We start from the raw sequence: 24983 nt of genomic DNA on the forward strand, positions 1-24983 counted from the left end.
TGTATTTTAGTGAAAAGATTATCTGTCCATAAAAACAAAGGACACAATTGAAACTGAGTGAGTATAAGCCCCACCCCCGCCCTGAGCCCCGCCCCCACCTCACCCCCCCACCCTGAGCCCCGCCCCCACCCCACCCCCGAGCCCCGCCCCCACCCCACCCCCCCCACCCCGAGCCCCGCCCCCACCCCACCCCCCCGCCCCGAGCCCTGCCTCCACCCCGACCCCGGCCCCAGCCACCCCCACTCCCCCACCCCCACCCCGAGCCCCGCCCCGCCCCCACCCCCATTCCCAGGCCCTGCCGCCCCCGCCCCCACACCCAACCTGAGCCCCGGCCCCACCCCGAGCCCCGCCCCCCGACACCCCCACCCCCACCCCGAGCCCCGCCGCCCCCCGCCCCGGGCCCTGCCCCCACCCCCACCCCGAGCCCCCCCACCCCGAGCCCCACCCCCACCCCGAGCCCCGCTCCCACCCCGAGCCCCCCACCCCGAGCCCCGCTCACTCACCCCCCCCACCCCGAGCCCCGCCCCCACCCCCACCCCGCCGCCCTCCACCCCCACCCCGAGCCCCGCCCCCACTCCGAGCCCCGCCCCCACTCCGAGCCCCGCCCCCACTCCGAGCCCCGCCCCCACTCCGAGCCCCGCCCCCACTCCGAGCCCCGCCCCCTCACCGCCCCCCACCCCGGGCCCTGCCCCCACCCCCACCCCGAGCCCCCCACCCCGAGCCCCGTCCCCTCACCGCCCCCACCCCGAGCCCCGCCCCCACCCCGAGCCCCGCCCCCTCACCCCCCCACCCCGAGCCCCGCCCCCACCCCGAGCCCCGTCCCCTCACCGCCCCCACCCCGAGCCCCGCCCCCACCCCGAGCACCGCCCCCTCACCCCCCCACCCCGAGCCCCGCCCCCTCACCCCCCCACCCCGAGCCCCGCCCCCTCACCCCCCCACCCCGAGCCCCGCCCCCTCACCCCGAGCCCCGCCCCCTCACCCCCCCACCCCGAGCCCCGCCCCCTCACCCCCCCACCCCGAGCCCCGCCCCCTCACCCCCCCACCCCGAGCCCCGCCCCCTCACCCCCCCACCCCGAGCCCCGCCCCCTCACCCCCCCACCCCGAGCCCCGCCCCCTCACCCCCCCACCCCGAGCCCCGCCCCCTCACCCCCCCACCCCGAGCCCCGCCCCCTCACCCCCCCACCCCGAGCCCCGCCCCCTCACCCCCCCACCCCGAGCCCCGCCCCCTCACCCCCCCACCCCGAGCCCCGCCCCCTCACCCCCCCACCCCGAGCCCCGCCCCCTCACCCCCCCACCCCGAGCCCCGCTTATACGACACATGAGAACCAAGATGGTGATAAATGATAAATAAAAAGAAAGTCAGTAGAAATGAAGAAGGAAAAGTTGCCTCACCCACTGCTTCCGAGCATGGTTTCTTCGTTTGAAATATAAAACCAACTTCTTTCTCATTACTTGATTTCTGAAAGATAAAACAAAAATTTCAGGTTCTGACCGCAGCCAACAGCTACACTGAGGAGCAACATTCTATCACACGCCTGTGCACACAGCATCACACGCCTGTGCACACAGCATCACACGCCTGTGCACACAGCATCACACGCCCGTGCACACAGCATCACACGCCCGTGCACACAGCATCACACGCCTGTGCACACAGCATCACACGCCCGTGCACACAGCATCACACGCCCGTGCACACAGCATCACACGCCCGTGCACACAGCATCACACGCCCGTGCACACAGCATCACACGCCCGTGCACACAGCATCACACGCCTGTGCACACAGCATCACACGCCTGTGCACACAGCATCACACGCCTGTGCACACAGCATCACACGCCCGTGCACACAACATCACACGCCCGTGCACACAGCATCACACGCCCGTGCACACAGCATCACACGCCCGTGCACACAGCATCACACGCCCGTGCACACAGCATCACACGCCCGTGCACACAGCATCACACGCCCGTGCACACAGCATCACACGCCCGTGCATACAGCATCACACGCCCGTGCACACAGCATCACACGCCCGTGCACACAGCATCACACGCCCGTGCACACAGCATCACACGCCCGTGCACACAGCATCACACGCCCGTGCACACAGCATCACACGCCTGTAATCCACATGGTACACTGAGGCTGAACACTGACCCTTCACCTATTTCAATGATGATTTTACTTTGACACAACTAACAGAAGCAGTGCAACAAAGTACAAACATCTCCACCTCACACTGCCTGGATGTTGAAGGAAAGTCCTACTCATTGAATCTTTATCCTTAGTCGAACTCTTTCTCATTAGTTTGTTGGTTTATTTCTTTGCAATAAATGGCCTCACCGTTCACAAACTTTATCATTGAAAGACTTTTAGCCAAAGTCTTTACTGAGATTACCAACAAAATCTCACACTTTCTAAAGTAAACTACAGAGCAAGGTCCCTCAAAATGTTCCAGCATTGAAAACTTGCAAAAAAAAGAAATCTGACCATTAGTCCTAGAGCCAGGGTTTAACTCTGTTATACGTTTATATATCTGCAACTTCCTGCAATCACACTCACATTCATTTTGAAGAACAGCACAGAGTGGCAGGAGGTGCCTTTGTGTTTGATGAGAGACTGTAGTGGGTTTAAGGATGGGTGAACCACAAAAAGGAGAAACAAATCTAATTTGAGTTTTCCAGCCCATATTTCTCTAGCAACACATTCAGAAATAAAACCTGAGAAAAATGGATGAAAGAACGTAGAGGCTCGGAGCATTGTGGGCGAGGTGTGGTGAGATAAGATTCAACCATATCGAATAGGCCAAATGGGAAACAAGAGGAAAATGTCGACTGATCAAAGCTAAACGTAATAACCATGCCCTTTAATCAAATTTACCCATGAAAATACAGAAGATCAAATAATTTATAGAATCACAGGAGACTAATTGGGACAGTGATTAAGGTGGAACTCAAGGGTCCCATTTTCAATAAGGCTGAAGTCCCACGAGGGGAACTGATTAAATCCAATCAGTCACACTAGTGAATTCTTTTCTGTACAGTGTAATATTTTCAGAACATTGGACTGAATTTAAACAATTATCTTGCCCTATCTCTCCTAATCTCTGCCATGCCTCCGTAACCTGAAATTTCCTCTGCGTTCAATCGCGTGCCTCTTTTGGCTGCTGCTCCGGACCCGAGCCCATTAACTCCATCTTTTTTTTTTCTCGTCTCTTTAGCCCTCTCGGGCCCTTCTCCCATCTCCTCCCCTTCCCGCCACCCAGTCAGCTCAACATTAATCTCTCCTTTTTCCTCATAAACCATACCCCAACCCTTCACTCTCTGAAATATCGTTTCTGCAAGCATTAACCGACCATTTTCTGGCAGAAATTCTTTGTCTCTATTCAGAATACCATTTTACAGATGTTTTTACAAATTTCGTTTGGCTGTCGATGCCTCCTCGGGATCAGTGGTGTCGGAGCAGTGGGAGATGACTCCATATCGATAGCAAAAACTGGGGGTGTAACAATAAAACCCCGGACCCTGAACTGGATATTCATGCCTTTTCCACTGATAATTCCTTCAATCTCTCCAAAGGCAGACCGAGCAAACACTTGTTGAGACGAGGTTGCGTATGAGTCGTTAACCTGCCTTGTTTCACAGCGAGCAAACGTACAGAGCAACAGTCATAATCAGCACAACTTATCTTTACAGAATGATACAAAATAAGGAATATACTATGTTTCTCCACAATACTTGACTCAAACAAGATGTCTTCTAACTCTCCTCCAACATTTCTAACCTCTTTGCCTCAATCAAGGCAATTGCAGCTTTCCCTTTAACAAACCCCAACTACCTTCAAAGCCTTGCTGTTTCAAAAGCTTGTTTCCGTATCCCTGTGTCTCTGCATTTTATCTCTCTCTCCACAGACAGACAAAGGAGTTTCCCACAGAATGAATGCAAGATGATCTTTGATTACCCATACAAGCTAATCAATCACTAGTTTAGTCTCTAGGGAAAACAACTTCCGCCATGTTCTTTGGGAACTGGACCGACCAATCCTTTGTCCCCTTCACCGTCAGGTCGGATTACCTGAAGGTGCTGGGGATCTGGTTCGGGGGGGCCGGGGCGTGCACCAAAAGCTGGAAGGAGCGTATTGCCAAGGTTAAGCAGAAACTGGGACTGTGGGATCGACGATCCCTCTCGATCGTGGGCAAGAACCTGGTCATCAGGTGTGAGGTGCTCTCGGTGTTGCTGTACGTGGCGCAGGTCTGGTCCATACCTCGCTCCTGCGCCGTGACAGTCACCCGAGCCGTCTTCCACTTTATCTGGAGATCAAAAATGGACCGTGTCCGCAGGGTCACGATGTACAAATCTCCGGAGAAAGGGGGGAAAGGCATGCCCAACCTTTGTGTAGACCCTCGGTACACAAACACAAAGTGTCACTACGTGCTGAGGTTCTATCTGTCCCCGGTGTTGAGAAGGATGGGCCTGGCCACGCTGCCACGGAATGCCCCGTCCAGTTGGACCGTTCCGCCCACCTGTCCTTCGTCGAAAGGTTTATGCAAAACAACACCTTTGACCACAAAGCGATCAGCAAGTGGTCGGCATGAAACGTCCTCGAGACCCTGAGGGAAAAGGAGATGGTGGATCCTGTCGGTTGGTTCCCCGAGCAGACTGTCAATGTCATTTGGCAGAACGCCTCATCGCCAGAGCTCTCAAACAAGCACCAAGACCGAGCTTGGCTGGTGGTGAGAAGGGCCCTTCCCGTCAGATCCTTCATGCACTCCCGGACTCTCAGCGCCACCGCGCGCTGTCCCAGAGGAGGCTGCGGTGGAGACGAGACCGTCACCCACCTCCTTCTGGAATGTTCCTTTGCAAAGAAGGTCTGGAGAGAGATGCAGTGGTATCTGTCCAGGTTTGTCCCGAGCAGTTCCGTAACACAGGACTCTGTGCTCCATGGGCTGTTCCGGGGGACGCACACCGAGACAGACATCAACTGCTGCTGGAAGACCATCAACTCGGTGAAAGACGCCCTTTGGTCTGCCCGAAACCTGCTGGTCTTTCAGTGCACGGAGCTGTCCTCGCCCGAGTGTTGCAGACTGGCACATTCCAAGGTCCAGGACTACGTGCTCAGGGACGCACTGAGGATGGGTGCGGCCGCCGCAAAGGCTCTGTGGGGAAAGGCAACCGTTTGGAGCCTTCCCGCCATTGTAAACCGAGGGGCTGCAATCAGGGAAAAACCCCCTCGGGCAGAATGTAAAATTCAAATTGCTGCAATGTACCTGTAACGAATCTGTAATGTACCTGTAATGTACCTGTAATGAATCTGTAATCAATAATCTGTATTGAGTGTAATGCAATGTAATTATGTACAATGTGTTCATTGAACTGTACTTGATGTAATCTACAAATTGTATAATCTGTATTATGTTTGGAATGTGATATGAAACTGTTTTGTACGTATTGCTGCAAATTTTATGAATAAAGTATATTTTTTGAAAAAAAAACAACTTCCGTTTAAGACCTTTCATTCACACACCTTTTTTAAACCTGTGGGAATAAACTTTGTGTAGGAAAAAACATTAACAGTAACCCTCATTTTCAAATCCTTTCTGTCAAAAAATGGTCAAAACATTCTAAAACACGACAGATGTTCTTTCCAAAATAACTCTGAATGTAAAGGAATGCACCCTCGGAAAGGGCGGTGGGAGCAGATCCAATAATAACTTTGAGAAGAGAATTGAATAAATACTTGAAAATAAAAAAACTGCAGGGCTGTGGGGAAAGAGCAGGAGGGGTGGGGCCAATTGGATAGCTCTTTCAAAGAGGCAGGATGGGCCGAATGGCCTCCTTCTGTGCTGCAAGATTCTATAAGCCTAATCTCGGAACTGACCACACTTTGCGCTATGTTTCTCTTGTGATGTTTCTGGTCGGTTGTCTCTCACCAGAAACAGAATGTTTTCTCCTGTCACCCTTTCTACTGATTCTTTTGAAAGTAAGTTTCTCCAGAACGAAGTGATTTGTAAACCTGCAACAAAATCCCATCATGGTCAATGTAAGAAAATCTGTTAAATAATTCCGTACTCACATTTGAATGTTCTCGTGGTATTGCTTGGTGTCGGAGGGTTGATTATATAACGGCTGTTGAAAGCAAAACCAATACAAATTAGGGCCTGTTCAGCCGGCTCTGTCCTTAAATACATCTTGAACGTGGTACCCCCTAGAGTGGTGTATCTCCAAACTTCAGCTCCGTATGAAGAAAGGAGAGACATCCTGTGTGAGCACAGCTCCAGTATAATGCAATCCAAATATTTCATCCTGCCATTTGTAAATTTCATAGCTGATTCATTATCCTGCCATTTGTAAATTTCATAGCTGATTCATTAATTATAGCAGTTAGTCTGGTTAATTATAGTAGTTAGTCTGGTTAACCTGCTGGTTTTCTATCTTTCCAATTAACCGAGTTAGCGTTCACCGAATTGCCCCCATGTAAATCACAGCCAGCCCTTAATTTGATGGGTGAATCTGCAAAAAAAAATCTACAGAAAAAACTAAATTTATTTCTCAGCAATAGAGAAAACTCCTTTGGCAACTCCATCGATAACATTTTTATTCTTTATTCATTCTCAGGATGTGGGCATCACTGGCAAGGCCAGCACTCGTTCCCCATCCCCGGCTGTCCTTAACTAAGGGGCTCGCTGGGCCACTTCATAAAGCAATTAAGATGTGGGACTGGAGTCACACATAGGCCAGATGGGTAAGGACGGCAGGTTTCCTTCCATAAAGCACATTAGTGAACCAGTTAAGTTTTTACGACAATCCGACAGCTTCACGGTCACTTTTACTGAGACCAGATTTTTATTTACAGATTTTTTAAAACTGAATTCAAATTCTCCAACTGCCCAGGGTGGGATTTGAACTCATGTTCTCTGGATTATTACTCGTGCAGTAATATAACCACACACAGTGCAGTAATATAACCACACACAGTGCAGTAATATAACCACACACAGTGCAGTAATATAACCACACACAGTGGAGTAATATAACCACACACAGTGCAGTAATATAACCACACACAGTGCAGTAATATAACCACACACAGTGCAGTAATATAACCACACAGTGGAGTAATATAACCACACACAGTGGAGTAATATAACCACACACAGTGGAGTAATATAACCACACACAGTGGAGTAATATAACCACACAGTGGAGTAATATAACCACACACAGTGGAGTAATATAACCACACACAGTGGAGTAATATAACCACACACAGTGCAGTAATATAACCACACACAGTGGAGTAATATAACCACACACAGTGGAGTAATATAACCACACACAGTGGAGTAATATAACCACACACAGTGGAGTAATATAACCACACAGTGGAGTAATATAACCACACAGTGGAGTAATATAACCCACACACAGTGGAGTAATATAACCACACACAGTGGAGTAATATAACCACACACAGTGGATCCGAGGTACTCCCATTCATGTGTAATCTGGTTACAAATGTGACAAAAAAGTTCTCCCTTTGGGTTTTGTCCGATTCCAGGAGGCTGCTCTTTTCCCTGAGTCCAGCTCTGCGAACTACCCACAAATTAGCTGATAAATAATTAACTTCGATTGTGGGCATTGAAATGTTAATGGGTCGAGCTTGTCAGACAGGACAGTAATTTTCAAAACAGTCTGGGGGGGGAATTCCAACAGGAAACCCAATGGTCACAGGCCCATCGCCTGCTGAGGTGAAGTCTGTTAACATTACACTTGTCTCATTGATTCAGAGAATTCAGGAGCCTCCAAATGCTCTTCAGTTTACTGTTCGTCTTTGATGCTAATGTGCAGAAGTGGTATCAGGTCCCGTAAGGACAGTGTGTGTAAGTGTCACCAGAGACCCTCTTTTCAAGAGTTTAGAGACCCTCTTTTCAAGAGTTTGCAGAGAGAAGAAACAGCAGAGATTCTTTTGAAACAGGGACCCAGTTTGTATTTAGTGTAAATTGCTGATGTGCAGGGAATAGTCGGCCCTTGCTTTTCCTCCTGATTATTTTATTTTTAAATCAATCTGTTCAGTATTTTAACCTGTAGAAAGGAATCCAACAGTTTCCGTTGCTTGTACTGGCCGGAGGTTTGATACGTCTCTGCGAAGAAATGGGCCGAGACAGGGATCAGTTGTTGTGCTGACTCGGTGTGGCCGAGAGTAGAAGGTGGGATTCCGTGTGTGCGTGTGGGGGGGTGCGTGTGGGGGGGTGCGTGTGGGGGGGTGCGTGTGGGGGGGTGCGTGTGGGGGGGTGCGTGTGGGGGGGGTGCGTGTGGGGGGGTGCGTGTGGGGGGGTGCGTGTAGGGGGGTGCGTGTGGGGGGGTGCGTGTGGGGGGGTCCGTGTGGAGGGTCCGTGTGGGGGGTCCGTGTGGGGGGTCCGTGTGGGGGGGTCCGTGTGGGGGGATCGTCACCGTTAATAAAGCTCTGATTACTCCGTGTGTGAGACTGTAATTTGAAGCCTTCTCAATCCCATCAATCTGAACAATCGCTCCCAGAAGCCATTTGTCGGAGTGTGGCTCAGAATCAAATAAAACTGAAAAATACGCCCATTGACCTGTATTTTGACATCGATCTGTCGCTCATTAAATAATCAGTGGGCAATGCCTGGGCACCGGGGCCACAGCCCGAGTCACCAACAATCCTGCTCACAACCATCAAATTAGAGACAGGAAGCAGGTAAATCATCACTGATCATCCAGTCAGCGACAGTCCCTGTGAGTGTATCTCCCCGCGAGCGAGCGAGGGAGGGGGAGGGAGAGAGGGAGGGGGAGGGGGAGGGAGAGGGAGAGGGAGAGAGGGAGGGAGGGAGAGCGAGCGGGGGAGAGAGGGAGGGAGAGAGGGAGGGGGAGGGGGAGGGAGAGCGAGTGGGAGAGAGGGAGGGAGGGAGGGAGGGAGGGAGGGAGGGAGGGAGGGAGGGAGGGAGGGAGGGAGAGCAAGGGAGAGAGAGGGAGGGAGAGCGAGGGAGAGTGAGCCGGGGAGAGGGAGGGAGGGAGAGCAAGCGGGGGAGAGAGGAAGGAGAGGGAGGGAGGAGATGGAGGGAGGGAGGGAGAGCGAGCGGCGGAGAGAGGAAGGAGAGGGAGGGAGGAGATGGAGGGAGGGAGGGAGAGCGAGCGGGGGATAGGGGGGTAGGGAGAGCGAGCGGGGGAGAGGGGGGTAGGGAGAGCGAGCGGGGGAGAGGGGGAGGGAGGGAGAGCGAGCGGGGGAAGGGAGGGAGGAGGAGGGAGGGAGGGAGAGAGAGTGGGGGAGGGGAACGGAGGGAGAGCGAGCGGGGTGAGTGGAGGGGAAGGGGAGGGGGAGAAAGAGCAAAAGAGGGAGGAAGGAGTGAAAGAGACAGAAAAAAGAGGGGGAGGGGGGGAAGAGAGAGAGAAAAGGCGAAGAAGAAATTGAACCAGAGAGAGATATCCTGAGAGACTGAGAGAGAGCCATGTGCAGATAAGGCAAAGGAGAATCCAAAGAGCTTCTACAAATACATAAAGGGCAAAAGAGTAACTAGGGAGAGAGTAGGGCCTCTTAAGGATCAACAAGGTCATCTATGTGCGGAACCACAAGAGATGGGTGAGATCCTAAATGAATATTTCACATCTGTATTTACGGTTGAGAAAGGCATGGATGTTAGGGAACTTGGGGAAATAAATAGTGATGTCTTGAGGAGTGTACATATTACAGAGAGGGAGGTGCTGGAAGTCTTAATGCTCATCAAGGTAGATAAATATCCGGGACCTGATGAAATGTATCCCAGGACGTTATGGGAGGTTAGGGAGGAAATTGCGGGTCCCCTAGCAGAGATATTTGAATCATCCACCGCTACAGGTGAGGTGCCTGAAGATTGGAAGGTAGCAAATGTTGTGCCTTTGTTTAAGAAGGGCGGCAGGGAAAAGCCTGGGAACTACAGACCGGTGAGCCTGACATCTGTAGTGGGTAAATTGTTAGAGGGTATTCTGAGAGACAGGATCTACGGTCATTTGGAGAGGCAGGGACTGATTAGGAACAGTCAGCATGGTTTTGTGAGAGGAAAATCATGTCTCACGAATTTGATTGAGTTTTTTGAAGGGGTAACCAAGAAGATAGATGCGGGCTGTGCAGTAGATGTGGTCTACATGGACTTCAGCAAAGCCTTTGACAAGGTACCGCATGGTAGGTTGTTACATAAGGTTAAATCTCACGGGATCCAAGGTGAGGTAGCCAATTGGATACAACATTGGATTGACGACAGAAGACAGAGGGTGGTTGTAGAGGGTTGTTTTTCAAACTGGAGGCCTGTGACCAGCGGTGTGCCTCAGGGATCGGTGCTGGGTCCGTTGTTATTTGTTATTTATATTAATGATTTGGATGAGAATTTAGGAGGCATGTTTAGTAAGTTTGCAGATGACACCAAGATTGGTGGCATTGTGGACAGTGAAGAAGGTTATCTAGGATTGCAACGGGATCTTGATAAATTGGGCCAGTGGGCCGATGAATGGCAGATGGAGTTTAATTTAGATAAATGTGAGGTGATGCATTTTGGTAGATCAAATCGGGCCAGGACCTACTCCGTTAATGGTAGGGCGTTGGGGAGAGTTATAGAACAAAGAGATCTAGGAGTACAGGTTCATAGCTCCTTGAAAGTGGAGTCACAGGTGGATAGGGTGGTGAAGAAGGCATTCAGCATGTTTGGTTTCATTGGTCAGAACACTGAATACAGGAGTTGGGATGTCTTTTTGAAGTTGTACAAGACATTAGTAAGGCCACACTTGGAATACTGTGTACAGTTCTGGTCACCCTATTATAGAAAGGATATTATTAAACTAGAAAGAGTGCAGAAAAGATTTACTAGGATGCTACCGGGACTTGATGGTTTGACTTATAGGGAGAGGTTAGATAGACTGGGTCTTTTTTCCCTGGAGAGTAGGAGGTTAAGGGGTGATCTTATAGAAGTCTATAAAATAATGAGGGGCATAGATAAGGTAGATAGTCAAAATCTTTTCCCAAAGGCAGGGGAGTCTATAACGAGGGGGCATAGATTTAAGGTGAGAGGGGAGAGATACAAAAGGGTCCAGAGGGGCAATTTTTTCACTCAAAGGGTGGTGAGTGTCTGGAACGAGCTGCCAGAGGCAGTAGTAGAGGCGGGTACAATTTTGTCTTTTAAAAAGCATTTGGACAGTTACATGGGTAAGATGGGTATAGAGGGATATGGGCCAAGTGCAGGCAATTGGGACTAGCTTAGTGGTATAAACTGGGCGACATGGACATGTTGGGCCGAAGGGCCTGTTTCCATGTTGTAAACTTCTATGATTCTATGATTCTATAGATAAAGGAAAACATAAAGAAAGAAGTACCGTTAACAGGAATAAAATTGAGAGTGTGAGAGAGACTGACTGACGGAGGAGACTGGGAGAGGTACAGAAGATGAGAGAGGCTCATTGAGAGACACTGATGTACCTTGGTGTTAGTCTGTGTGGGTGACACAGACACCAACACTGTCCGTCCAACTGGCTACAGGAAAACCTCCACAATATATCGGCTGTTATAGTTCGGCAGGAAGAGAACACATTCCCTCTGACCCACTCCCGACTTCACAACGCTACGAAGGACAGGGCAATAAGCTGAAATATCAGCTTTTAATTCTCCAACAAATACACCAACAGTGGCAGTGGAAATGAGTGTTCGTTCGGGGTCTCCTGTTCAGTATGATGGGACATTCTGTGCAGGATTGAGAGCAGATGGAAGAATGAAAATGTAACCTTGCCACTATTGTCCTGCGGTGATCCTGAAAGCTCTGCCCTGTCAATAGTACAAAAGCTGCTTCGTGCTTCGTGCTTGCTTGTTCTTGATCTAAATTTACACAAGCACACTTCACACTGGCTAGAGATTTAAGCGGGTTGGTTGTGTATCAGGCCGATGAGCAGAGGCAAGACTTACCAACTCGACTCTGGGACCGAGACCTTCCAGGATTCTGTGAGCAGCTTCTGCTTTTTTCTGCAGGAAAAGAATTTTTTTTTTTTAAGAAGTTTCATCATCAGAAAGTTGTACAACAGCCACCTCAAATACAGACTTCACTTTCCAGCGACGATAATGGAGAGCTGACTCGTCACAGGAAATGGGTCCAACTGCTCGTCTCGGAATATCACGTCCATCGATAGCGGCCCAGGCTATGCTCCTTCGTACAGTCTGGTTTCTCGGGCGCACCATTTCAAGCTTGGCAGTTAAAACCAAATAGAAAATTAAATCTGCTTTCAACAACTTTTCACAGACTGATCTTTCATCGCTCCTCGCCATTCACTGAGTGACTGTCACCCTCTCACTTTCTAACCTGCCCGAGTTCCCTCGAGGACCTCATTACTGAGAGTGCCCCTTCAGTGCAGTCATGTGAGCGAAGATTTCAGCCAATCCTCAGTGCCTTTGATGTCGCTGGGAGGCAGCAAGTAGATGAGAAATAGGAGGGGGGCCAAGGATAGATCCTTGGGGGAGTCGAGGTAACGGTGCTGGAGTGGGAGGAGAAGCCATTGCAGGTGATTCTCCAGCTATGATTGGACCGGGCGAGGGCAGCCCCACGCATGAAGGGTTTCCCAATCTGACAAGTCTGGCAGTGAATAAACGGTTTGACAAGGTACCTGATTCCACCCATGATTTATTGCCTCCCATTCCTGTTGTGTACTAATCTCTTACCCTGTTTTCATCGTAAATGATTTGGACCACACTGCGATGCCGTTGCTCACTCGGTGGGGGGGAGACTGGCTGCTCGGCTTCTGCCGGCTTTGCAGCTTCTGCTTCCAGTTGTTGCTGTCAAATAAAAAACACAAACAAGCCAATGAATGAAAAGTAGAGACATTTCTGAAAAGCCTTCTGGCCGATCTGACATCAGGAAGTGGATGTACATGTGACTACGCTACTCCTTGGTAAGGACATGTACACGACTACGCTACTCCTTGGTACGGACATGTACACGACTACGCTACTCCTTGGTACGGACATGTACACAACTACGCTACTCCTTGGTAAGGACATGTACACGACTACGCTACTCCTTGGTAAGGACATGTACACGACTACGCTACTCCTTGGTACGGATGTGTACACGACTACGCTACTCCTTGGTAAGGACATGTACACGACTACGCTACTCCTTGGTACGGACGTGTACACGACTACGCTACTCCTTGGTAAGGACATGTACACGACTACGCTACTCCTTGGTACGGACATGTACACGACAACGCTACTCCTTGGTACGGACATGTACACGACTACGTAGCTCCTTGGTACGGACGTGTACACGACTACGCTACTCCTTGGTAAGGACATGTACACGACTACGTAGCTCCTTGGTAAGGACGTGTACACGACTACGCTACTCCTTGGTAAGGACGTGTACACGACTACGCTACTCCTTGGTAAGGACATGTACACGACTACGCTACTCCTTGGTAAGGACATGTACACGACTATGCTACTCCTTGGTACGGACGTGTACACGACTACGCTACTCCTTGGTAAGGACATGTACACGACTACGCTACTCCTTGGTAAGGACATGTACACGACTACGCTACTCCTTGGTACGGACATGTACACGACAACGCTAGCTCCTTGGTACGGACGTGTACACGACTACGCTACTCCTTGGTAAGGACATGTACACGACTACGTAGCTCCTTGGTAAGGACGTGTACACGACTACGCTACTCCTTGGTAAGGACGTGTACACGACTACGTAGCTCCTTGGTAAGGACGTGTACACGACTACGCTACTCCTTGGTAAGGACGTGTACACGACTACGCTACTCCTTGGTACGGACGTGTACACGACTACGCTACTCCTTGGTACGGACGTGTACACGACTACGCTACTCCTTGGTACGGACGTGTACACGACTACGCTACTCCTTGGTACGGACGTGTACACGACTACGCTACTCCTTGGTACGGACGTGTACACGACTACGCTACTCCTTGGTACGGACGTGTACACGACTACGCTACTCCTTGGTACGGACGTGTACACGACTACGCTACTCCTTGGTACGGACGTGTACACGACTACGCTACTCCTTGGTACGGACGTGTACACGACTACGCTACTCCTTGGTACGGACGTGTACACGACTACGCTACTCCTTGGTACGGACGTGTACACGACTACGCTACTCCTTGGTACGGACGTGTACACGACTACGCTACTCCTTGGTACGGACGTGTACACGACTACGCTACTCCTTGGTACGGACGTGTACACGACTACGCTACTCCTTGGTACGGACGTGTACACGACTACGCTACTCCTTGGTACGGACGTGTACACGACTACGCTACTCCTTGGTACGGACGTGTACACGACTACGCTACTCCTTGGTACGGACGTGTACACGACTACGCTACTCCTTGGTACGGACGTGTACACGACTACGCTACTCCTTGGTACGGACGTGTACACGACTACGCTACTCCTTGGTACGGACGTGTACACGACTACGCTACTCCTTGGTACGGACGTGTACACGACTACGCTACTCCTTGGTACGGACGTGTACACGACTACGCTACTCCTTGGTACGGACGTGTACACGACTACGCTACTCCTTGGTACGGACGTGTACACGACTACGCTACTCCTTGGTACGGACGTGTACACGACTACGCTACTCCTTGGTACGGACGTGTACACGACTACGCTACTCCTTGGTACGGACGTGTACACGACTACGCTACTCCTTGGTACGGACGTGTACACGACTACGCTACTCCTTGGTACGGACGTGTACACGACTACGCTACTCCTTGGTACGGACGTGTACACGACTACGCTACTCCTTGGTACGGACGTGTACACGACTACGCTACTCCTTGGTACGGACGTGTACACGACTACGCTACTCCTTGGTACGGACTAGTACACGACTACGCTACTCCTTGGTACGGACATGTACACGACTACGCTACTCCTTGGTAAGGACGTGTACACGACAACGCTACTCCTTGGTAAGGAAAGGGTTAATTGGACTGCTGCTTTGATTTCTCTTCATATTAACTTTTAGCTTTTGCCTGTTAAGTGAGTTTCTGTTAGAAGATTGAAAGTGTAATCATCAGACAGGCTTGTTTATTTTATAAATATAGATGCAGTGGGAAGCGATGGTCGGTTTGGACAGTAAACGACATTGGTGTTAGAACAGAAACTATGGAATTTGAAGGTTTTCACCAACTAAATACATCGAGTCCAGACCTGTAACATGCTTTGAATTTCCCAGCTAACTCGAAGGTTTTGCAATAAATGCTGCTATAAAGTGTATGTTTCATTGTTGTCAATAAACTATTACTGTCTGCTTCATAAATCTGTGATTCAATACTGTGATTCCCAATCGATAATCAATGCTGTGAACCCGATAATTTTGAGGAGTAACTTTTAAGAGCACCCCTCCTGGAATACCTTCTCAGTGACACCATGAAATGAACATTCCACCAATCCGACCGTGTGATTAGAATCAATCGGAGGTGAACAGCGAGAGAGCGGTGAAGCGTTTCACAAAATAAACCTTCAATCTGGGGTCGGAATTGATCCAAATGTAGAAACACAATGTCACAGCTTCCACTCACGGCCAATGGATCAACGTTAGATTAAAGGCTCCATTCCAGTTCAGAATATCAATTTGTTTTATTTAATTTCGGGTGGGGGTGGGTGTTGTTCATGTGGGGGTGGGGGGAGTGTTGATGTGGGGGTGGGGGGAGTGTTGATGTGGGGGTGGGGGGAGTGTTGATGTGGGGGTGGGGGCGGTGTTGATGTGGGGGTGGGGGTGGTGTTGATGTGGGGGTGGGGGGAGTGTTGATGTGGGGGTGGGGGCGGTGTTGATGTGGGGGTGGGGGCGGTGTTGATGTGGGGGTGGGGGGAGTGTTGATGTGGGGGTGGGGGCGGTGTTGATGTGGGGGTGGGGGGAGTGTTGATGTGGGGGTGGGGGGAGTGTTGATGTGGGGGTGGGGGGAGTGTTGATGTGGGGGTGGGGGTGGTGTTGATGTGGGGGTGGGGGTGGTGTTGATGTGGGGGTGGGGGCGGTGTTGATGTGGGGGTGGGGGTGGTGTTGATGTGGGGGTGGGGGCGGTGTTGATGTGGGGGTGGGGGGAGTGTTGATGTGGGGGTGGGGGTGGTGTTGATGTGGGGGTGGGGGTGGTGTTGATGTGGGGGTGGGGGTGGTGTTGATGTGGGGGTGGGGGTGGTGTTGATGTGGGGGTGGGGGGAGTGTTGATGTGGGGGTGGGGGCGGTGTTGATGTGGGGGTGGGGGGAGTGTTGATGTGGGGGTGGGGGCGGTGTTGATGTGGGGGTGGGGGCGGTGTTGATGTGGGGGTGGGGGTGGTGTTGATGTGGGGGTGGGGGCGGTGTTGATGTGGGGGTGGGGGGAGTGTTGATGTGGGGGTGGGGGCGGTGTTGATGTGGGGGTGGGGGCAGTGCCCTTGCATGCGCTGGTGACCTGCTCTGGCTTTGCAAATCTGCGCCCCACATTTGTGATAAGGTGTCTGGCCTGGGGTGAGGACAGGCCAGGGATCCCCTCGGACACTGTGACCCCACTGGGAGCTCCTCCCCGGTCTTCCAGGCCTGTACCTTTAAGAGTTTTTAATATTCTCGACAGACCATTGGTGGAAATGGTTTGTTGCTCATTTCAGTTTACTGAAAATCACTTTGAAACTAAAGGAGTGAAATTCCTGACAATAATTTTACTGGAAAAAGTCAGTGCAATGGGACCTGGTTTGAGATACGATTCCTGGCATACATTCCAATGATATGCATTTAATAAGATATCCTAATTAACCTGTCAGAATTTCCACGCCGATAAACACATGAACTATAAACTGCATTACATTAATGACTTGGACTTGGGTGCACACGGCACAATTTCAACATTTTTTTTTATTCGTTCATGGGATGTGGGCGTCGCTGGCGAGGCCGGCATTTATTGCCCATCCCTAATTGCCCCTTGAGAAGGTGGTGGTGAGCCGCCTTCTTGAACCGCTGCAGTCCGTGTGGTGACGGTTCTCCCACAGTGCTGTTAGGAAGGGAGTTCCAGGATTTTGACCCAGTGACGATGAAGGAACGGCGATATATTTCCAAGTCGGGATGGTGTGTGACTTGGAGGGGAACGTGCAGGTGGTGTTGTTCCCATGTGCCTGCTGCCCTTGTCCTTCTAGGTGGTAGAGGTCGCAGGTTTGGGAGGTGCTGTCGAAGAAGCCTTGGCGAGTTGCTGCAGTGCATCCTGTGGATGGTACACACTGCAGCCACAGTGCACCGGTGGTGAAGGGAGTGAATGTTTAGGGTGGTGGATGGGGTGCCAATCAAGCGGGCTGCTTTGTCCTGGATGGTGTCGAGCTTCTTGAGTGTTGTTGGAGCTGCTCTCATCCAGGCAAATGGAGAGTATTCCATCACACTCCTGACTTGTGCCTTGTAGATGGTGGAAAGGCTTTGGGGAGTCAGGAGGTGAGTCACTCGCCGCAGAATACCCAGCCTCTGACCTGCTCTCGTAGCCACAGTATTTATATGGCTGGTCCAGTTAAGTTTCTGGTCAACGGCGACCCCCAGGGTGTTGATGGTGCGGGATTTGGTGATGGTAATGCCGTTGAATGTCAAGGGACAGTGGTTAGACTCTCTCTTGTTGGAGATGATCATTGCCTGGCACTTGTCTGGCGCGAATGTTACTTGCCACTTATCAGCCCAAGCCTGGATGTCGTCCAGGTCTTGCTGCATGTGGGCTCGGACTGCTTCATTATTTGAGGGGTTGCGAGTGGAACTGAACACTGTGCAGTCATCAGCGAACATCCCCATTTCTGACCTTATGATGGAGGGAAGGTCATTGATGAAGCAGCTGAAGATGGTTGGGCCTAGGACACTGCCCTGAGGAACTCCTGCAGCAATGTCCTGGGGCTGAGATGATTGGCCTCCAACAACCACTACCATCTTCCTTTGTGCTCGGTATGACTCCAGCCACTGGAGAGTTTTCCCCCTGATTCCCATTGACTTCAATTTTACTAGGGCTCCTTGGTGCCACACTCGGTCAAATGCTGCCTTGATGTCATGGGCAGTCACTCTCACCTCACCTCTGGAATTCAGCTCTTTTGTCCATATTTGGACCAAGGCTGTAATGAGGTCTGGAGCTGAGTGGTCCTGGCGGAACCCAAACTGAGCATCGGTGAGCAGGTTATTGGTGAGTAAGTGCCGCTTGATAGCACTGTCGACGACACCTTCCATCACTTTGCTGATGATTGAGAGTAGACTGATGGGGCGGTAATTGGCCGGATTGGATTTGTCCTGCTTTTTGTGGACAGGACATACCTGGGCAATTTTCCACATTGTCGGGTAGATACCAGTGTTGTAGCTGTACTGGAACAGCTTGGCTAGAGGCGCAGCTAGTTCTGGAGCACAAGTCTTCAGCACTACAGCCGGGATGTTGTCGGGGCCCATAGCCGTTGCTGTATCCAGTGCACTCAGCCGTTTCTTGATATCACGTGGAGTGGATCGAATTGGCTGAAGACTGGCTTCTGTGATGGTGGGGATATTGGGAGGAGGCCAAGATGGATCATCCACTCGGCCTACTGGCTGAAGATGGTTGCAAACGCTTCAGCCTTGTCTTTTGCACTCGTGCTGGACTCCGCCATCATTGAGGATGGGGATGTTTGCAGAGCCTCCTCCTCCCGTTAGTTGTTTAATTGTCCACCACCATTCACGACTGGATGTGGCAGGACTGCAGAGCTTTGATCTGATCCGTTGGTTGTGGAATCGCTTAGCTCTGTCTATAGCATGTTGCTTCTGCTGTTTAGCATGCATGTAGTCCTGAGTTGTAGCTTCACCAGGTTGGCACCTCATTTTTAGGTACGCCTGGTGCTGCTCCTGGCATGCTCTTCTACACTCCTCATTGAACCAGGGTTGATCCCCTGGCTTGTTGGTAATGGTTGAGTGAGGAATATGCCGGGCCATGAGGTTACAGATTGTGCTGGAATACAATTCTGTTGCTGCTGATGGCCCACAGCGCCTCATGGATGCCCAGTTTTGAGCAGCTAGATCTGTTCTGAATCTATCCCATTTAGCACGGTGGTAGTGCCACACAACACGTTGACCCTGCAAAGTCCTCCTCACTAACATCTGGGGACTTGTGCCAAAATTGGGAGAGCTGTCCCACAGACTAGTCAAGCAACAGCCTGACATTGCCATACTGACAGAATCATACCTTTCAGCAAACGTCCCAGACTCTTCCATCACCATCCCTGGGTATGTCCTGTCCCACCGGTAGGACAGACCCACCAGAGGGTGTGCCCTTGCTGCCCTCAGTGCTTCCTCCAACTGGTGCTCAACATGCAGGAGGACTGATTCATCAGCTGAGGGAGGGCGGTTTCCTTGCCCGTGTTTGACCTGATGCCATGAGATTTCATGGGGTCCAGCGTCAATGTTGAGGACTCCACAAGGACTGTGCAGTGGTAACTCCAACCAATACTGTCATGGACAGATGCATTTGCGACAGGTAGATTGGTGAGGACGTGGTCAAGTAAGTTTTTCCCTCGTGTTGGTTCGCTCACCACCTACTGCAGGCCCAGTCTGGCAGCTATGTCCTTCGGGACTCGGCCAGCTCGGTCAGTATTGGTGCTACCGAGCCGCTCTTGGTGATGGACATTGAAGTCCCCCACCCAGAGTACATTCTGTGCCCTTGCTACCCTCAGTGCTTCCTCCAAGTGGTGCTCAACATGGAGGAGGACTGATTCATCAGCTGAGGGAGGACGGTAGGTGGTAATCAGCAGGAGGTTTCCTTGCCCATGTTTGACCTGATGCCATGAGATTTCATGGGGTCCAGAGTCAATGTTGAGGACTCCCAGGGCCACTCCCTCCTGACTGTATATCACTGTACCGCCACCTCTGGTCGGTCTGTCCTGCCGGTGGGACAGGACATACCCAGGGATGGTGATGGAAGAGTCTGGGACATTGGTTGAAAGGTATGATTCTGTGAGTATGGCTATGTCAGGCTGTTGCTTGACTAGTCTGTGGGACAGCTCTCACAATTTTGGCACAAGTCCCCAGATGTTAGTGAGGTGGACTTAGCAGGGTCGACTGGGCTTGGTTTGCCTTTGTCGTGTCCGATGCCGGGTGGTCCGTCCGGTTTTATTCTTATTATAACTTCTTTTTAAGTGAGATTTTACAACTGAGTGTCTTGCTAGGCCATTTCAGAGGGCAATTAAGAATCAACCACATTGCTGTGGGTCTGGAGTCACATATAGGCCAGACCGGGTAAGGACGGCAGGTTTCCTTCCCTCAAGGACATTAGTGAACCAGATGGGTTTTTACGACAATCCAGTAGTTTCATGGCCATCATTACTGATACTGGTTTTTTTAATTCCAGATTTTATTTAATTAATTGAATTTAAATTCCCCAGTTGCTGTGGCGGGATTTGAACTCATGACTCCGGATTATTAGTCCAGGCCTCTGGATTACTAGTCCAGTAACATAACCACTATGCCAGCATTTTGCAGATGACATGAAACTTGGAAGTGTAGTGAACAGTGAGGAGGATAGTGATAGACTTCAAGAGGATATAGACAGGCTGGTGGAATGGGCGGACACGTGGCAGATAAAATTTAACGCAGAAAAAAGCGAAGTGATACATTTCGGTAGGGAGAACAAGGAGAGGCAATATAAACTAGAGGGCACAATTCTAAAAGGGGAACAGGAACAGAGAGATCTGGGGGTAGATGTACACAAAAAGTTGAAGGTGACAGGGCAGGTTGAGAAAGTGGTTAAAAAAGCATACGGGATCCTGGGCTTTATAAATAGAGGCATAGAGTACAAAAGCAAGTAAGTCATGATGAACCTTTATAAAACACTGGTTCGGCCACAGCTGGAGTATTGTGTCCAGTTCTGGGCACCGCACTTTAGGAAAGATGTGAAGGCCTTAGAGAGGGTGCAGAAGAGATTTAGTCGAATAATTCCAGGGATGAGGGGCTTTAGTTACGTGGATAGACTGGAGAAGCTGGGGTTGTTCTCCTTGGAACAGAGACGGTTGTGAGGAGATTTGTTCGAGGTGTTCAAAATCATGAAGGGTCTGGACAGAGCAGATAGAGAGAAACTGTTCCCATTGGTTTTCCTCTCTCTCCTTTCTTAAAAAGTGGAGTGACAATCACCCAATATTCAAACAACCCACACTGGTTAATCTCCCGGCAACTGTAACACCCCGCACTGTGCAATCACCCACTTAATTCTCACACCCCACACTGTGCAATCACCCACTTAATTCTCACACCCCGCACTGTGCAATCACCCACTTAATTCTCACACCCCTCACTGTAAAATCACCCACTTAATTCTCGCACCCCGCACTGTAAAATCACCCACTTAATTCTCGCACCCCGCACTGTAAAATCACCCACTTAATTCTCACACCCCGCACTGTGCAATCACCCACTTAATTCTCACACCCCGCACTGTAAAATCACCCACTTAATTCTCGCACCCCACACTGTGCAATCACCCACTTAATTCTCACACCCCGCACTGTGCAATCACCCACTTAATTCTCACACCCCGCACTGTAAAATCACCCACTTAATTCTCGCACCCCGCACTGTAAAATCACCCACTTAATTCTCACACCCCACACTGTGCAATCACCCACTTAATTCTCACACCCCACACTGTAAAATCACCCACTTAATTCTCGCACCCCGCACTGTAAAATCACCCACTTAATTCTCACACCCCGCACTGTGCAATCACCCACTTAATTCTCACATCCCGCACTGTAAAATCACCCACTTAATTCTCACACCCCGCACTGTAAAATCACCCACTTATTTCTCACACCCCGCACTGTAAAATCACCCACTTAATTCTCACACCCCACACTGTGCAATCACCCACTTAATTCTCACACCCCGCACTGTAAAATCACCCACTTAATTCTCACACCCCGCACTGTAAAATCACCCACTTAATTCTCACACCCCACACTGTGCAATCACCCACTTAATTCTCACACCCCGCACTGTAAAATCACCCACTTAATTCTCACACCCCGCACTGTAAAATCACCCACTTAATTCTCACACCCCGCACTGTGCAATCACCCACTTAATTCTCACACCCCGCACTGTAAAATCACCCACTTAATTCTCACACCCCACACTGTGCAATCACCCACTTAATTCTCACACCCCGCACTGTAAAATCACCCACTTAATTCTCACACCCCGCACTGTGCAATCACCCACTTAATTCTCACACCCCGCACTGTAAAATCACCCACTTAATTCTCACACCCCGCACTGTAAAATCACCCACTTAATTCTCACACCCCGCACTGTAAAATCACCCACTTAATTCTCACACCCCACACTGTAAAATCACCCACTTAATTCTCACACCCCGCACTGTAAAATCACCCACTTAATTCTCGCACCCCGCACTGTAAAATCACCCACTTAATTCTCACACCCCGCACTGTAAAATCACCCACTTCATTCTCACACCCCACACTGTAAAATCACCCACTTAATTCTCACACCCCACACTGTAAAATCACCCACTTAATTCTCACACCCCGCACTGTGCAATCACCCACTTAATTCTCACACCCCGCACTGTAAAATCACCCACTTAATTCTCACACCCCACACTGTAAAATCACCCACTTAATTCTCACACCCTGCACTGTGCAATCACCCACTTAATTCTCACACCCCGCTCTGTAAAATCACCCACTTAATTCTCACACCCCACACTGTAAAAGCACCCACTTAATTCTCACACCCCGCACTGTAAAAACACCCACTTAATTCTCACACCCCACACTGTAAAATCACCCACTTAATTCTCACACCCCGCACTGTAAAATCACCCACTTAATTCTCACACCCCACACTGTAAAATCACCCACTTAATTCTCACACCCCGCACTGTAAAAACACCCACTTAATTCTCACACCCCACACTGTAAAAACACCCACTTAATTCTCACACCCCACACTGTAAAATCACCCACTTAATTCTCACACCCCGCACTGTGCAATCACCCACTTAATTCTCACACCCCACACTGTGCAATCACCCACTTAATTCTCACACCCCGCACTGTAAAATCACCCACTTAATTCTCACACCCCGCACTGTAAAATCACCCACTTAATTCTCACACCCCGCACTGTGCAATCACCCACTTAATTCTCACACCCCACACTGTAAAATCACCCACTTAATTCTCACACCCCGCACTGTGCAATCACCCACTTAATTCTAACACCCCACACTGTAAAATCACCCACTTAATTCTCACACCCCACACTGTGCAATCACCCACTTAATTCTCACACCCCGCACTGTAAAATCACCCACTTAATTCTCACACCCCGCACTGTAAAATCACCCACTTAATTCTCACACCCCGCACTGTGCAATCACCCACTTAATTCTCACACCCCACACTGTAAAATCACCCACTTAATTCTTACACCCCACACTGTAAAATCACCCACTTAATTCTCACACCCCGCACTGTAAAATCACCCACTTAATTCTCACACCCCACACTGTAAAATCACCCACTTAATTCTCACACCCCACACTGTAAAATCACCCACTTAATTCTCACACCCCACACTGTGCAATCACCCACTTAATTCTCACACCCCGCACTGTAAAATCACCCACTTAATTCTCACACCCCGCACTGTGCAATCACCCACTTAATTCTCACACCCCACACTGTGCAATCACCCACTTAATTCTCACACCCCGCACTGTAAAATCACCCACTTAATTCTCACACCCCACACTGTAAAATCACCCACTTAATTCTCACACCCCACACTGTAAAATCACCCACTTAATTCTCACACCCCACACTGTGCAATCACCCACTTAATTCTCACACCCCACACTGTGCAATCACCCACTTAATTCTCACACCCCGCACTGTAAAATCACCCACTTAATTCTCACACCCCACACTGTAAAATCACCCACTTAATTCTCACACCCCGCACTGTAAAATCACCCACTTAATTCTCACACCCCGCACTGTAAAATCACCCACTTAATTCTCACACCCCGCACTGTGCAATCACCCACTTAATTCTAACACCCCACACTGTAAAATCACCCACTTAATTCTCACACCCCACACTGTAAAATCACCCACTTAATTCTCACACCCCGCACTGTAAAATCACCCACTTAATTCTCACACCCCACACTGTGCAATCACCCACTTAATTCTCACACCCCGCACTGTAAAAACACCCACTTAATTCTCACACCCCACACTGTAAAAACACCCACTTAATTCTCACACCCCACACTGTAAAATCACCTACTTAATTCTCACACCCCGCACTGTGCAATCACCCACTTAATTCTCACACCCCACACTGTGCAATCACCCACTTAATTCTCACACCCCGCACTGTAAAATCACCCACTTAATTCTCACACCCCGCACTGTAAAATCACCCACTTAATTCTCACACCCCGCACTGTGCAATCACCCACTTAATTCTCACACCCCACACTGTAAAATCACCCACTTAATTCTCACACCCCGCACTGTGCAATCACCCACTTAATTCTAACACCCCACACTGTAAAATCACCCACTTAATTCTCACACCCCACACTGTGCAATCACCCACTTAATTCTCACACCCCGCACTGTAAAATCACCCACTTAATTCTCACACCCCGCACTGTAAAATCACCCACTTAATTCTCACACCCCGCACTGTGCAATCACCCACTTAATTCTCACACCCCACACTGTAAAATCACCCACTTAATTCTCACACCCCACACTGTAAAATCACCCACTTAATTCTCACACCCCGCACTGTAAAATCACCCACTTAATTCTCACACCCCACACTGTAAAATCACCCACTTAATTCTCACACCCCACACTGTAAAATCACCCACTTAATTCTCACACCCCACACTGTGCAATCACCCAC

At 50.3% G+C, this 24983-nt stretch overlaps 1 protein-coding gene across 1 annotated transcript in view; it reads right to left on the minus strand.

The window, feature by feature from the left end:
* The window catches only part of ncor2 (nuclear receptor corepressor 2), a 261584-nt gene that overhangs the window by 140431 nt on the left and 96170 nt on the right, over window positions 1-24983 (minus strand). The window contains exons 6-9 of the mRNA XM_068006268.1: window positions 12694-12807; window positions 11947-12003; window positions 6082-6134; window positions 1393-1459 (exon numbers count right to left, since the gene is read on the minus strand). Of these exons, the coding sequence (XP_067862369.1) occupies window positions 1393-1459; window positions 6082-6134; window positions 11947-12003; window positions 12694-12807 (291 nt within the window). The remainder of the gene's footprint in view (window positions 1-1392; window positions 1460-6081; window positions 6135-11946; window positions 12004-12693; window positions 12808-24983) is intronic.

This window comes from Heptranchias perlo, chromosome 25, assembly GCF_035084215.1.
Source record: "Heptranchias perlo isolate sHepPer1 chromosome 25, sHepPer1.hap1, whole genome shotgun sequence".
Classification (NCBI taxonomy): Eukaryota; Metazoa; Chordata; class Chondrichthyes; order Hexanchiformes; family Hexanchidae; genus Heptranchias; species Heptranchias perlo.